The sequence below is a fragment of the Lontra canadensis genome, unplaced genomic scaffold (genome assembly GCF_010015895.1).
Source record: "Lontra canadensis isolate GAN:19392208 unplaced genomic scaffold, GSC_riverotter_1.0 scaffold39, whole genome shotgun sequence".
In the NCBI taxonomy this organism is placed as follows: domain Eukaryota; kingdom Metazoa; phylum Chordata; class Mammalia; order Carnivora; family Mustelidae; genus Lontra; species Lontra canadensis.
The window spans coordinates 17,488,624-17,505,729 of record NW_022631033.1 but is presented as its reverse complement, the minus strand read 5'-3'; the positions used below and the strand labels follow the sequence as shown (position 1 = coordinate 17,505,729).

The 17,106-nt window shown below is 35.8% G+C and overlaps 1 protein-coding gene across 1 annotated transcript in view; it reads left to right on the top strand.

The window, feature by feature from the left end:
* TNKS (tankyrase) overlaps positions 1-17,106 on the top strand; it is a 199,671-nt gene that overhangs the window by 147,107 nt on the left and 35,458 nt on the right. The window contains 2 exon segments of the mRNA XM_032869968.1: positions 7,919-8,090; positions 13,969-14,048. Of these exon segments, the coding sequence (XP_032725859.1) occupies positions 7,919-8,090; positions 13,969-14,048 (252 nt within the window).

Below are 17,106 nucleotides of genomic sequence, written 5' to 3'. Positions count from 1 at the left end.
AAATGGATTGATAAGCAGTTTATATTAGCCCAAAGATGTTAAATAAAATGCATTCAAAGCTGTAGATTTACAGTATCTCTTATAGTGCAGATATCTACAGTTAGAGCATATCAGCGTAAAGAGCAAAGGGGCCAGGGTCTCAGACACATTTTAGTTACCGGCAACAAATCAGTTGAATCTAGAGTAAGCATAAATGGAAATCTGTTTATACTTAAATAAATGTATGCTTACTACTTTTTAGAGATAACCTGTATTGTTATACCATAGAAATAATCTACAGGAATTGTGGCTGAGATTCACAAAAGACTAGAACAAGAGATTTGTAAACTGTTGGGTACCTTGACTGCGTCCCTGTCTGTCTCTCTTTCTGCAGTTGCTTGGTTTCTTTTCTTTGTTGGTCTTTGTTCATCTTTTTCACTCTTCTTATAGACTGTATTTTTGTTTTACTTCTCTATGGCCTAAATATGGGCTTTGCAGGCCCTCCTTTACATGTCTTTGGCTTAGAAATATACCACCTGCAGCTACTGTCTCTCCTTAGTCTCAGGGACAAGAAGGGGAGAATCTGAATGAGGCTGCGGTTTGTGCACGTGGCCATTGGATCGGCTCCCACTAGTCTCATCAGCTGTGCTCGGGGACTGGTTTCTCAGACAGTTAGGGCATGTGAGGAGGTGAGTTCCCTTTTAATAAGTTCGAGTTCAGCTAGTAACCAATCTAGTTTCATGTCTTTCTAATTATATTGAAATTTAACTTCTTTTTTATATTCCGTAGTGGGTTCATAACACAGTAAAGGGTTAAAAACCTTTTAAAATGGGGCACAAGGGTAGCTCCGTCAGTTAAGTATCTGACTCTTGGTTTTGGCTCAGGTCATGATCTCAGGGTCGTAGGATGGAGCCCTTCACTGGGCTCCATGCTCTGCAGGGAGTCTGCTTGACATTCTCTCTCCCTCTGCCCCTCCCCCAACCTGTGCGCTCTTTCTTGCTCGTGCGCGCACTCTTGCTCACACTCGCTCTCTTGCTCACACTCTCTCTCTCTCTAAAATAAATTTTTAAAATATTTTTTAAAAAAGAAGGACCTTTAAAGTGAAATATTGATTACTGTATCAGAATTTAGCTCATTTTGTCTATTTCATTCCTCATAGGAGAGGCTTTAATTATATCCATCCCACCATGGATAACAACGCTCTGTTTCTATCTGTAAAAGCTTTGAAATCAAATTAAATTATACTCCTAACCCAGATAAAATAAGTCTATTATTTTCAGTATTAAACAATTTTGTCAACATTGGCATTTAACTTTTTTTTCCCCTTCACATTTCTAGGGAAAGAAGAATGTATATTTTTTGGTTAGAGAATATTTTAATAGTCACTTAAGCATCTAAATCCTGATTTAGGCTTAGGTCATGATCTCAGGGTGGTGGGATCAAGTCCTGTGTGAGGCTCCTTGCTCAGAGGGGAGTCTGCTTAAAATTCTCTTTCCCTTCCTCTCCCTCCCATGCATGCATATGTGTTCATGCTCTTTCTCTCAACTAAATCTTCTTTTAAAAAAGAATATTTTAATAGCCTAGTGTTTGCTCAGTATACACATTAGTATGATGAAGATAATAATCTTTATCACCAGAATTTACCAATTTATTGTTCGCATGAACCATTCACTTACCAACCATTTTCGAACACCACCTTGTACAAGGCACTGTACTTGTTACAATGTTACAAGGCTATATATGAAGTTTGAATTTGATGGAGTCTTCTTTTAAGAGACTTAAGATCTAGTAGTAATAGTCTTATCCAGCACAGTCAACTTGAATAGCTACTGTATACATTGGAAAGCGAGGTATATAAGAGAAATACAGGTAGACTGCTATTCAGAGAATAGTTACTTCTAGTGGGAGTAACAGGCTGGGGGAGAGATTAGAGAAATTTCATTTAAAAAAAAGTAGGATTTCAGCTAGGAATGTTCAAGGATTAGATATGTAGAAATTGGCAAAATACAAATAATATATTTTAAATGACTCAGTCAGGAAGGCAAAGGAGTTAGAAGTTACAATTAGTGAGTCCAGTGGGTACTGAAAAGGAGAGTATAATGAAATCTTGAAAAGATGTGTTGGAGCAAGGTCTTGATAGTTTCTTTTGGAGAGTTTTGATTTTGCTCTCATAATACTTGGAGAGCCACTGGAAAATTTTGCATAGGCAGGTGGCATGCAGAGAATCCAGCTTGAGAAAGATAAATACTTCCTAGAAAACTACGGTCTTGTAGAAAGCCAGTTACAGAAATGTAGACTCAGGGTATGGACATCATATCTGGCATAATGATTTAGCAATACTCAACAAAATTAGTATTTTAAGATTTTTGTAGAAAGAGACAATAGTAAGATAATGTTTCTTACCTTCAAGCTAAGAGGGTTATAACGTACCTGCTCCCTGGGGTATAGTCTGTCCACCAGGACATAGATCTATTTCAGATTCCTATCTTTTACTCCTTTCTTGCAGATTTATGAAAGCCTGTCATTTCTTTTTTTTTTTTCCTCTTCACTTTCACTTTCAAAGTGGCCTGATTTAGGGGGAAAGTACATTGTCATTCTAGCTAAAGGCATACAGAGGCTGTTTTTAACTCTGAGGTTACTTGAAATTCAGATTGAGATAGACCCATGTTCAACAGCTAAAGTAGAATTACAGTGTGAGTTAACAATAGATGATTAATTACAGAAATACCACAGAATAGTTCGTGATTTTATTACCAAATGAGTGATAGGGACAATGATAGCTTTAAGTTTAGGAGAGAGATGAACTCAGTCTCGAGGTTAACACTTCGAGACTAGGCTTTTCACACTGATTCAAATATTGAGAGACTCCGCTCAGCCATTTACTGATAGTCTGCGTGCTGGTTTCCAGGATTGTTTTGGCGGGTTTGAATCATGCTTTTATACCCTATATATTTCAGGCCAAATGCTATTGTGGTTTTTTGGTTTTTATTTTTTATTTATTTATTTATTTTTTTTACTACTTAGCTCCTTAAAATAAGAATAATAAATTCATGATGGCATGTATAAAATCTGTCATTTTTTTTAGGTTAAAAATACAAAACTTACAGAGAGCAGTGTGTGTGTGTGTGTGTGTGTGTGTGTGTGTGTGTAGCTATTTAATTTGTAAGTTCTTTTTTTTTTCCAAAGATTTTATTTATTTATTTGACAGACAGATATCACAAGTAGGCAGAGAGGCAGGCAGAGAGAGAGGAAGGGAAGCAGGCTCCCTGCTGAGCAGAGAGCCCGATGTGGGGTTCAATGCGGGGCTCGATCCCAGGACCCTGGGATCATGACCTGAGCCGAAGGCAGAGGCTTCAACCCACTAAGCTACCCAGGCACCCTAATTTGTGAATTCTTAGAAGAATCCTTGTGAGTGAGCAATCTCATTTATTTGGTTAGCTCAGCTTGAATGACCCTTTTAAGTGCTTACTTAACTATATGCATAATACTAGATTGTATTTGGGTTTTTTTTTTTTTTAGAAGTTTAATCCTTACATAATAAAGAATATTTTGAATGTTGGTAAGCCTGTTTTTGACCAAGTGAAGAATTGTCAGTGTGTATGAGTCAAAATTGCCAAAGCCAAGATGACAAAAAGACAATGTTGTCATGACTTTCAGGTTGTCATGGGCTTTAGTTGGTCCTTTTATCCAGTGCTTTCAGTTACAGATTTTGTAGATAACATGCTCAAGTCATTTATTTTCCTATATTTCTCCATCAATAGAGTGAATTACTATCAATTCCCAATTATATAACCTATAGAATCGTAGTAGAGTAATAAATCCAAACTTATGGGAACCATTAAACAATTAGAGTTCCCTATAACTCTCTGGGATCACAGTGAAATATAAAACATCACCCTTTTTCACTGTGAAACTGAGTTAGAGCAGCAGTGCAAATCCTGCCAGATGACCCATTGTAAAAATCAGAGAATGGGGATTGACCTGTAGTCCTATAAAATGGTTACTGTTGCCCCCTAAAAACAAATTTATCACCTACTTTGGAAGGCACATGCATTTTGGATTTTATTGCCTTGAACCATTTCAGAATACGTATGTGGAAGAAAAAAGAATAGATTGACCACTTTGTAGAGAGCCTCGATTGTATCATCTGCCTGCTTGACAAAAAAATAAAGGCAGAGCATCAGAGTACTGATAAGGTTAAATATAAGAGGAAGTTAGGGACCTTAATTTTTGTATTCAATTTTGAATCATTTTAAAGATCAGTAATGGCTCCAAAGACAGCTGATTTCCCATCCAGCAATCACTGTTCCCTTTCTTCTTTGCTTCAGAACAGGGATCAGCAAACATGTTCTTAAAAGTCCAGATAGTAAATATTTTCAGCTTTTGGGGTACTTACATAGCCATTTTAAAAGCAATCATTTTAAAAATATAAAAATCATTCTTCACTTGCAAGCAGTATAAAACAGTCCCCTGGTTGGAATTAACCGACAGGTCATAGCTTGCCTACTCCGTCTTTGGAACTCTAGTTTGTTCAGAGTTGGGAGCTTCTTGGAAGCCTGGATTGGGAACAGTTTTGGTAATTTTATTCTCCTTGCTTGTGACTGGTATAGGCATCGTTTGGGGAAGCGTTTTTGGCCCTAGCCATAAGAAGTCAACTCGGAAAGCTTTCTTCTTTTTTTTACAATAGATGTATAAAACATCCTTTTTGGCTTTGGAGTATGGAGTTGATGGCATAGAGCTGCCACTGTCCTCTTTTGACCGTGGAAGGACAAGCCTGGAGTCCTGAGATTAGGGTATCTAAGAAATTGACATTTGCTTCTTATGAGGACATGCTCCTATGAGGGTTTTCCTCACAAAAACCCTTGTCGAATGTCTGTTTAATATTTTCCCTGGCATCCATTCTTGTTCATTCCCTGGGTTGTACAAAATATCACCACATTGTTCTACTTTTGTTCTGCTTGTTTCTGTGGAATGAGTGCTTCTGTTAAATATCGCTGATCCTTTTCTACAGCTTCTCAGTGTGTCACCTTCGCTGCCTGATAAAGTACTCCATCGATACTCTTTTGTTGCTACGGTAACAATTTAGAGTTCGAGGGGACAATTCTCTCATAATAAAAAATATATACATTTTCTAAAACAAAGGATTCTATGTTACACTGGTCTGTCTTGTAGTTTATCTGGAAAGTTTGGTTTTCTGAGATATTAGAATCTAATGCCACATATGGAAATGAGTGAATGCCGTATATACGCCAGTAGGGATGAAGACATAAAGCTTCAGTATATGATTAAGGTTTTAACTTCCTAGCATTATCATTCAGTCCTCATTAAATGGTTGGAATTTTTTTTCAACTAGACATAAAAAATTCCTCTTATAAATGAACTCTAACAGCGATTTATATGTTATTCTATTTTTTTTTCCACTTACTCACATAAGCTGTTCACATAGCTCCAAGCTATGTCCTAGACCTTGTGTTTCTGGGGAGTGGGGAGGACAGAGGAGAAGAATTACATTTAAGATCAAGTCATAATTTCTGCTTTTAAAAAAAGCTTCCAATTTACATATAACATCTAGCACCAAGCCTAATATCGGGAAGTGCTTAGTAAACGTTAGCTGCATCCCTTTCTTACCAGACTTTTTAGGAGGTAAACAACTTAGTTGTAATTTTGACAGCTGTATACAAGGATAAGGAGTATGAAACAGAGAATAATAGCTTGGTAGAGAAATGAGAACGTGTCAGTGGAGCTGCATTCGGCACCACCCCTCCAAAACCGAGAGTAAAGAGAAACAAGGAAAGTTAATGGAAATAACATTAGTGAGTGGTGGTTTTTGCCCAGACTCATTCCATTCCACAAGTGCATGCCCCAGAGCGAGTGAGAGACAGAAGGGAATCTGTTGTTTCCTGTATTGTGCTCAATTTCACCAGGTTTATGTATCGAGACAACCTCTCCTTACACATAGTGTGTTTTTAGTGTTTAAAGATACTATATGACTTTGGGGTTCAGTTGATCTGCTGATACATTGAAGGCAAAACTGGCCAGTGTTGAATTTGCTAAGAAACCTTGTATCTGTCTCTACCATTACATTGTCAAGGTGTTTGCAAGGGTAGTGTTGACCAAAGGCAGATTTTACATTTTGCAGTGACTTTAGAAACTAGCACCTTCATAAAACAGGGTTCCAGTGTAATCTGATAAAGCTGCAGCACAGCAAGCCTATCAAATTGTGATGAAAAAATAGAGTAGAAAGGAAGATAGTACAAAAGTAAATTATAGATGGTCTTAAATGACATGCTGAAGAGTTCATATTTATTTGAAGGCACTAAAGAGTCACTGAGTTTGAGGTGGAAAATAACTTAGTAATACCTGTATTTTGAAGTAGTAGTTGTCAGGCCACATTCCCAACACTTAGCAAATTGTACTGAGGATTTCAGTCACTATAATTAAATAATTTAGTGGGTTTCTTACCAAATTTCCAGAAAAATGTTAATGATTAGAATGTTCCCAATTTTAAGTTTTTCTCTTGGAGTGAGGTAACAAAGAAATAGAAAGTCAAGAAGTTTAGTTTGGTAGCCTGTGTTTTCCATCAATACATGCTTATGGCTGTGCTTTTATGTTGCTTATGTATAAACAGTCACTTTTCCACTAGCAAATGAGACCTCTAATTATATATATCAGTATGTCATGATAAATTAATAACGAATAAGTAACAAATAACAAATAAATAAATAAATTAATAACAAACAAATAACAAATTAATTGATTAACAAATAAATAACAAATTAATGTGACACACCATTAAGAATTTAGATGAACCCTTGCCTGAAAAAGTGTGACAGCCTTACTTAAAATAATGGAAGAATGAGACATAGAGATCAGTCGTCTTAAATCTTTTCTTTCCTTAATCTTGTATTGGGTGGGTATGCACAAATATGCTAGAATAATCTGCTGGCATATATTTGAGAATTACTGTCTGCCCTGAAGAGGAGCCTTCTAGAAAACTCCGAAAACCTGTATAATACAACCCATAATCTCAATAGCCATAACAAAAATTGGCCCCATGTTAAAATTTGTAAGATGGTACTAACTTGACATGGGTATTCAGAAAGTCAGTAATCTTACCAAGCCTTTGAGTAATCAAGACTTCTTAAGAAAGCTCAGACTTGCACTGGATTTCATAATCCAGAAAGGCAGAAAGAAGGGCTTCTCTGAAAGAATCAGCGTGTACAATGAACATGGATTTTGGTCGGATTGGAATAGAAGGTACTTATAGGGGCATCCTGGAAAACAGGTTTGATCAAATTATGAAGCTGATCCCAAAGTTGAATGTTATCTTAAAACTAGCTAAATTATTCTTCCTTTATAACTTCAAAGTTTTAAAAATGGAACATTTGAAAATTTAAATCTTTTGGGGGCTGGTTAAATGTGTTAGTAATTCAGGCACTGGTAATTCAGTTTAGCAACGAGGGTATTCTATTAAAATCATTTACTAAAATTAGAAAAGAAATGTAATTAACTACTTTGACTGTCTTTGCTTACATATTCTGTAGTCTTCATGTTACAGGAGCAAGTTTGGTAAAAATCCATTCATCCAGAAGTATTTCATGTACGTCTTGGATGTGGCAGGCAGTGAACATCGGAGTCCCAGCCCTCAGAGACGTTGCATTCTAGTTGTTGAGGGGAGTGGAGGGACTGGAAGATGGACAAGAAGACAGTCATTCAGGGCAGGGATGAGTATATTGTAATTTTCATTAAGACAGACAGAGAAGGATAACTAAGAAACTGATACCTTTTCAGAAGCAGTCACCAAAAAGTTAATAGTAAATTGTGGCATTTTTCAGAATGCTTTTGACAGTTTTATTTTTCTTGTAAGAATTTATTTGCTAGGGTGTAAAATGGAACAAGTAGATACTCAATTCTCTGTTCCTACCCAATGGTTTTACAGATGAACGCACTGGACACCCTTGGTCAAACTGCTTTGCATCGAGCTGCCCTCGCAGGTCACCTGCAGACCTGCCGCCTCCTGCTGACTTACGGCTCTGATCCTTCCATCATCTCCTTACAAGGCTTTACAGCCGCGCAGATGGGCAACGAAGCCGTGCAGCAGATCCTAAGTGGTGAGTTTAAATAAATAAGTAGTACATTCTGGCCTTCCCGCTTCATATCCGCTGATAGAAACAAACAAACTCTGCACACTTGTTTTAAGTCGCTCTATGGAACACTTTCTTTGCCTGAATATTTTTCATACCTTTCCTTGCTGGCAGTTTAGCCTGAGGCCCTTCCTATCAACCTTTTTGGTGGAGTGAGGTAGGTGTCAGGAAAAGGAGACATATACTCTCTCTCTTTTTTTTTTTTTTTTTTTTTTTAAGTTTTAAATTGAAAACCTGACTCATGGGTGTTATGATCAAAGGTGACTTAAAGCTCCTATAAATGGTGTGGAATTATGGCAGCTCTAAGATCTGTCAGATAGAGAAAATAAGAAATCATTCATCTGGTAATGATCTTTAATTCATTGTTCTTACATATGGGATAGTCTGACCGGCTTTTTTTGGTATTTCTTAACTTCATTTCGCCGTTAGGAAATTATCTTGTTTTCCTAGCTTAAATACAATTATAAAATCTTATTGAATATTAGTGCCTACCTAGTACAGCATTTGATATTTTATCTGCTTAATGTATTGAGGGAGATTGAACATAGAACTGATATGAAAGTTGACTAGTTTCCTGAGCCCCCAAATTAGAGGAAATGGCACCGTCTAGCTCTTGAAAAATGGTGAGCTAGATAGAAAATGAATTTGGTATAACTGACTCTTGTTTCCCATCCGTTTTATTTTTGTCTGTGGGTTACATCTGCTCTAGAATGACATAACAGACAGAAGAGTAAAATGGAGAAGGAAGGCTACAGACTAGGAATCTGAAGCCCTAGTTACTTTCTTCTGCCGATAACCCAAGATTTCTTTGCTCCATCAGACACAGTGCCTTGTCATAATATGAATATTTTATAATATCCCCTTTTCTTATTCAGAAATGAAATGTATAGATAATGTGACCTAACTGTACAGATACCTTCCAAAAACCCCAAATTAAATACCCTAACTATAATATAAAGCGAAAATGACAGTAAGTTAACATAAAATAATTTATAATTATTGTAATAGTAATAGCTTGGATAAAACAACACTAGAAGACAAACATAAGCCCCACAAATTTCTCAAGAGCCCCGCAAAAGTATAGCACAGCTGAGAATCATAACTATATTCTGAAATAGGGAACTTTCTAGGCTTGTGGAGCTCATATATGTATTGTTAGAGCTGAATCAGAATATCTGTGCCACGTTTTTAAAAGCTGTTAATTGGAATTTACTTTCCTCATGCCAGCTCATTCGTAGATAGTATCGTTCTTTTTTTTCCCCCTTTTTTTGGTATCATTCTTCTTTAGTCTTAAATGGTGATCTAGAGCCATTTGAAGTAAGCCCTGTCTAGAACACCTTACATCAAAATTGAAAAGATCTAGAGGAATGAAATTTCCTATTACAGGATTGCAAGCTTGAAGTATGAAAAACATGATTTCATTTAACTTCCTGTTCCAATGGAGCAATAGAACATTTGCTTAAAGAGGATATAGTATCATGCTTTGATTAGAAACTTTTTCAGCCTTCTCAGTAAATTCTAATATAATTTCTAAAAAGTGTGATTTTTATTAAAACATTCTAAATTTTTTTTACACTTTTACCAAGAACCATTTAGTGTTGGATTTAAGTTAGATTTTATAATTTGTAACTATAAATCGGGCAAACAGCTATCACATCAAAATTTCTAATAATATTATGCATAATTTTAGAGATAATTGACAAAATGGAGAAGAAAGGATTGAATAGGCAGATTAGATCCATTAATGCTTTTTAAATGCCTTCTAAGTGAGTGTATTTAGAATATATGACTTCTGGTAAAAGATAAAATTAAATACTGAATCACAAATGAAATATTTTATTCAATTATTTTGGTAATTCTTCTTAAAAGTTTGTTTGGAATATAAAACATTATACAGGTAATTAAATGTGTAACATAGGACATGCCAGAGCTTTTGGATTTAATTCTTAATATTCCTTATTGATCTGGAAAAATAGTACAAATAGTAGAATTGTATGATAAAATGTTGCCCTTAGAAAGGTTTTGAAAATAGGAATTGTTTTTTTGTTTGGAAAAAGATATAATTTTTTTTTTTTTGGAAAAAGATATAATTTTTTAAAATAATATTTCTATGAGAAACTTGTGTATCTATAGTCTGTGGTCCATGTACTAGCTGAACTTCCTGATTTTACCTACATTGACTCATCCATCCCAGGTTATATGTGTAATGACTCCCTAAAGAATGCAGCAGTCATTTTTAGGCTGGGAGTTGTATCCCAGTAGTGATCTGCAAAATCAATTTAGTGGGTTGTAACCAACATTATAAAAAATAGAACAGAGTAGAAAATATCAGAGTTCAGTTTTTGAAATGGTCAATGTAACTTCTGTCTTTCTAAAGTAAAATACAGCCATGAAGAGATTTAATTATGACACAGAATTAGGATAAATATGGGTTTACACAACTTTTTTTGATCAGATCTATACATTTATATGTGTATACATACATGCGCACACACATACAGATACATTAATATCAGAATGTTTGGTTTTATGTGTTTATACATATGTGTGTGTATTCATTTTGTTTATTGAGTCCCAACATAAAGTACGTTAGGTTGGGCATACGAAGTAGCCATTTCTGTAGGAAAGACACAGCCAGATTATTGGGAATTGAAGGTGGTTTAACCTACTGTGTTTTATTGTGGGTCATGGACAAAAACGTCTGGCAACATTTAAATAGCCTTAGCTCTCTTACATCAAAATAATAAACATTTTGTTTTCTTAGGAAAAAAAAATGCAGCAGTCATATAGGTTGTATACTAAGTTACTGGTGTTCTATTCCGGGTAACGTTTTAAAGATGCATTTAAATACACCTGTTGATACCAGGTTTAAGACCCGCTTTTAAAGACCTGTGCTTCCTGCTCTGAGGTCAGTAGTTGCAAATAGTTTACATTAATGGAGTTTGAATTTTAAACTCTTGGCAGTATTTACATCAAAATTGACATCAGATAGCAGCTTTTATAAACCAGCATTTTAAAACATCCTTTCGGAAGATTTGACCTTTTTCTCCAGACATGCTTTCTTTATACCTGCTCTGTCCACATGACTAGTGGCTCCTATATTAACAGATAAAGACTATTTCCGGCATCACAGACAGTTCTTTTAAACAGCAATTTTAGACTTGACCTTGGCATGAAATAATTCTGACTGTATTCCAATATGGTTATCCCGTTATTTTTACATAATCATTTATAGAGGTAAGGATTTGTAGTAGCCAAATTAAACACTGAAATCCCCATTTACATTTACACATTGAAATAAGCCAGTACGGCCTATTGCCAGTCCAGCAAACAGCTAGTCTTAGGGGATTAAAAAATAACAATAACAAAATAATTGTTTTACAAAAATAACAACTGCCTTCCAGCCTTTGAAACTTTAGGTTTGGGGTTCCTTCCCTTCCCTTTCCTTCCTTTTCCTTTCCTTTTCCCTTTCCCATTCCTTCCCATCCTTTTCCCTCCCCTTCTCTCCCCTCCCCTCCCCTCTCCCTTTTCCTTTCCTTTCTCCTTTCCTTATTCTGGTGAGCCAGAATAGAATAGGAGAAAAAATTACAAGCTCATCTTTAACCTTTGACTCGACGTAAAATCTTTAATTTCATATTCTACAAAAGCCAGTGTGCTTATAAAAGAATTTATAAGGTTAAAACATTCTGAATTCTTTTCTTACAGTTTTTACTAATATAGTATTTTTCTTACACTTTTTATTAATGTAGTACTTTGCATATCAGCTACTCTTCTTTTACTTATATTCCCTTTTAACTTCATTTTTATGTCCTTCTTTTAATTCTGCATCTCTTTGTACAAAGTTTCTGGGGTGTATATATATCCTTTCAGTTAATACTTTGTTCACATTGTTTCTAAAAATGAATCTGTTCTAAGCCTGTTCAGGATTTATAATGGATGCAAAACTCTATAATTTGTATAGTAATTAATCAATATCTTTAAATAACTACTTTCGACTCTTTGACTAGGAGTAAGGATTTCTCCATGGTTCTCAGAAGCATTCTTGTATTTGCATAAAAATTTTTGCTTGATTGTAAAATTATACCGTTTGCAAGTAGTCTGCATCAAGACCAGTGTGCCAATTTCAAATAGTTCATAGAATTAAAACATTTAGCCTTATTTGTATCCCTCAGATGCTAGAATCTGAAAATATCCAAAGGTCCAACTCCATATACATAAACAAATGTCATTTTATTTTGTTGAAATGATAAGCGAAAACTATTACCTATAGATATCCAAAGGATGTTTCAGTGCATTTTCTCAACTGTCAGAATCACTGTCAGAGAGACGTAGTATACACACGGACTTTCTCACCCATAAATGCAGCAGTGGCATGCACAGCAAGAATGGAGGCAAATTAGACCAGAAAGAACAGAATAAAGGCAGCCAAAGAAAGAGCAGTGACGGGCCAAACACACTGACCCAGTACAGACTAGCATGGAAGTCAGTTCAGCAAATGCTTTCTGAATGTTCTCTGTGAAAAGGAACATGAAGACGAGCAGGACCTGATTTCTTTCCTCCACAGCTCCACAGACTAACAAATAATGAACTCTCTTCTGAAGAAAATATTTATTGATGTTTCAAAAAGATACTTCATCATATGAAATACTCTCTCCTCGCTTTAATCTTAGCATTTTATCTGCTACGTATTATCATGACTAAATAAACACAGTTTCTCTTTTATGGAGGAGTTCTCATAACCAAATCTGTAAAAGCCAGTCTCCTGAATGAAGCACTTTAGACTGGAAAGAGCCAAAGTATTTCTTCTGAAATCTAAAACCTTTTCATAGCATCACTTGATCTTCCCATGTAGACAGTGGACTCAAGAAAGGCGTCTTTGATCATAAGATAATGTAGTCTTAAATCCAAAGAGGATTTAAGGGAAACCAACACTTAGTTTATAGGAGCAAAAGCTAACCTATTAAATGATTTGTCCATTGTCACCAGTACTAGTCAAAATCCAAGTCTCCTGGACTTCACTCCTTTTGGGTTATGTGAATGTGCATTATAAAGGCCACCCATAACGTCCACAAACATATTTTGAGTGACATATGTTGTTTCCTTTGAAAATTTTTTAATTTGAGCCAATGTATAATGAATTTTTGGTTTGTTTATATTGTATTAATCGAAACACTTCATTTGTTAGCCTCATACTTCTACATCTATCAGCCTCATCTGATTATAGTCTATTTAGCATTTGTGTCACACCTCCCAATTGTACAGACATTTTAACTGCATTTCTCCGAAGCCATTTAATAAATGTGAATTAAACAAATTTCTGTATTTAGTAGGCCCTTTTGTACACTGATTATATTTTCTGAGACCACTGATTTGGGGAGTAGTCCCTCTATTTATATTGAGGAAGTCAAGGCCAAAAAGAAAAAAGCTAAACATTAAGTCCTGAAAGTTGAGTGCCTTCCCTCGATTTACACAACAAAATCTATGGTAAAGCTTTGCTATTGCATTTGTAAGACCAAAGTATCATGAAGATGTTTTTGATATCCTGCTCCTATGTTTCTTTATTCCTTTTTGCCAAGTGTTGGCCAGAAAATGTGAAGACTTGAATAGTAGGGATGGAGAAGGATTTGTGTGTCTTTGAATTTATTTAAATGTAGCTTAAGACGAGATAGATATGAATTGAAACAAGAAGGCACTTTTTTCTTAACTGAAAACAAGAATCTATAGCTTAGATCTCAGGAATTTCTTACCCCTTAATCTCTCTTTCCATTTACCAAATAATTTTCCCTTCTTAATTCTGAGATTCCTTAAAAACCAACAGGAGTAACCTTTCCTCTCTTTTATTTAGAAAGTACACCTATACGCACTTCTGATGTTGACTATCGACTCCTAGAGGCATCTAAAGCTGGAGACTTGGAAACTGTGAAGGTAAATCAGTGCTTTTAGAATCTTGGGTAGCGCCGTTGAAACTTTGCTAACCAATTCATTTTAAGTTCCTAAGTGAAACTATTCAAATCCAAATAATAAAAGGGATAAACAAAGTAGATCCATAAGCAGGAGAGCTCTTTAACCAGGGAGGATTTTCTAGTATGTGCTTTATTATATCCATTAAATTGCTTTAGCTACTTTCCTTCTGGGTCTATGAAAGCTCTTTTATTTCCACTGATATTAATGAAAGTGTTATTTGTGGCCACATTCATAAATGTCTAAGCTAGTTCAAGCCCTGGTAATATATTACACAATAAAGTTCGAAACAATATTTCTTCAACTTTTCTAAGAGATTCTCACTGTTGCTCTAGGAAATTGCTCTTATGATCCTGCATCCATTCGGAATTAACTTAAATACCGAAGATGGATTTTCTTCCTTTTTTTCTATTTAAGGAAAAACAATTCTTTTTCTTTCTTTCTTTTTATTTATTTGAGAGAGAGAGTAAAAGAAAATGAGAGGAAGAGCACAAGGTGAGGGGCAGCAGGAGAAGCAGATTCCCTGCTGAGCAGGGAGCCTGATGCAGGGCTTGATCCCGGGACTCCAGGGTCATGACCCAAGCTGAAGGCAGACGCTTAACCAACTGAGCCACCCAGGTGCTCCTGGATTTTCTTTTCTATGTAACTCTGCTTGCCAGGAAAATTTTAACAGCCTTTATTTGTGGTATAGAAACATTAAATTATAAACATTAACATTAAATTATAGATGTAATTTTTTTCAAATATAAAATGATATTCTGATACTAAATATCCTTTTTAAGAATTGATACTTCCTATCTGCAATCACTAATGTAGGGATGAAGATAGGGATGAAGATAGGAAGAGATAGGGGTTTTGTTCTTATTTAGGTGTTGGTCTTATAGTTTGTCTGTCTGTCTTTCTTTCTTTCTTTCTTTCTTTTTTGAAGAAAGGCCAAGTGTGGGCCAGAAAATTTGAAGACTAGAATAGTAGGGATGGAGAAGGATTTGTGTGTCTTCGAATTTCTTTATTTCTTTATTTCTTTATTTATTCATTTTTATTTATTTGAGATCACAAGTAGGCAGAGTGGCAGGCAGAGAGACAAGAAGGGAAGCAGGCTCCCTGCTGAGCCCGATGTGGAACACCATCCCAGCCAGGACCATGGAATCATGACCTGAGCTGAAGGCAGAGGTTTTAACCCCCTGAGCCACCCAAGCGCCCCTCGAATTTATTTAAATGTAGCTTAGGATGAGATAGATATGAATTGAAACAAGGAGGTACTTTTTTTTCTTATCTGAAAACAAAGAAAAATCCATAGCTTAGATCTTATCCCTAAATCGCACTTTCCATTCACCAAATAATTTTCCCGTACTGGGTCTTCCCGCTCAGTGGGAAGTCTGCTTGTCCCTTTGCCTCTGCCCTTCCCCCTGTTCATAGTCTTTCTCTCTCAAATAAATAAAATCTTAAAAGAAAAAGAAGAAGAAGAAAAGAAAGAAAATACAGTAAACAAAAACAAAATTTTTTTTTGTTTCAGTATGTGGCCACTTCTAACATCTCTTCCATCTTACAAGAACATCTGTTATTTAAAGAAAAGCAGTAAACTTCAGTTGTAATAGCCACTGGGGAGAAATTTTAAAGTTCTCTTAGATCTAAAACTATATACTTTTTTCCTTAATTAAAATTACATATACTTTTTGTCATTTGAAATATATGCTAATAAAAGAAAATCTTTAAATATAAAAGTGATCAGGACTCCTTTTCTACATCATTGCATGATAATCTTACCAGCCTTGCTACATGTACCCATGATCATTAAATTAATAGTTTAGTATTTTCTTAATTTGTAGTTTTTAATTCCATGTGTTTTGTATATACTGATAGGCAAATCTCTAGCTTTCACGTTTCCTAAAAAAGCATTTGTGTCACACCTCCCAGTTGTATAGTCAGCCTTCACAATAAAGGCCGACTATATTTTTATGAATGGAATGGAAGTGGCAGAAGAAAAGCAAAGCACAAATTAAGTGAGAATTAAGCATGGTAAATTTCCTTCCCTAGAGGCTTCAGAGAGTATTAAATTATTAGGAATTAGAAGAAAAGGCTGTTTGCTGAGTAAAGTATTTGAAATTATGAAAATCAGGTAGGAAGAATGTAAATTTGCTTTAGCATTCAAAAGGAAATTGAAATTGAACAGGGAATAAAGAACTTCCAAATACTAGAAGTGAATGTTTCTTAAGCAGAATGGGCTTTTATTTTTGTAACCTGGCAAAGTGAGTTGTGTGTCATTCCATACCACATCCCTGTTTTGCTGATATTCTCTGGGGGGGGTGGGGGGGAGTTAGAATATAAGAGCCTGAAGAAAACCCAGCAGCACCAAGAAGCAGCTGCAATCATGTAAGCTACCAGTAGAAGGTGCTTACTAACAATTTTTGTGCTCTCTAGTTTTATGTATTAATTTATTCACTTCTATTTCATTTTGGTTTTTGATTCTATAATTTACGTATTAAGGTAGCCACAGACTCACTTGTCACGAAAGGGTAAGATATTTGACCTGGCCAGATGGCAGTGGCTCTTGAGATTCTAGAGTCAGGGCTTTTCCACGTAGAGCTGGTGAGACTGTAGGCTCTCCCTGCGGCCCTGCTCTCCTTCTGTCCTGTATGCACTGTACCACCTGCCGAGTCCTGCTTTTACCCTACCAATGGGAAAGCCCCGACTCAGGAAGTCAGTAGAAACAGGTGCCTCCCAGGCTTTTGGTTTTTATATAATAATAGCTCATTACAGTGGCAGGAGTGGCAGCAAGATTGTCAGACGCCTGGAAAGCCCAGCCATCCTACCTTGTAGGCGAGAAAATGTCACTGTTTTCTCTGGGTTTTTTGACTATTCTTTCCGTTACCTTTCTTTGCATCACTTCCCTGAATGAGGGCAGTTAGGAAAGTAAGCAAGCATGTAGCAGAAAGATCAAAAGAATATGAATAGGGAAAACCAAGTTTGAGCCTTTGTTGTACCCTTTACCTTACCAACTTTGTGAAAGGATGGGCTGCTTAGC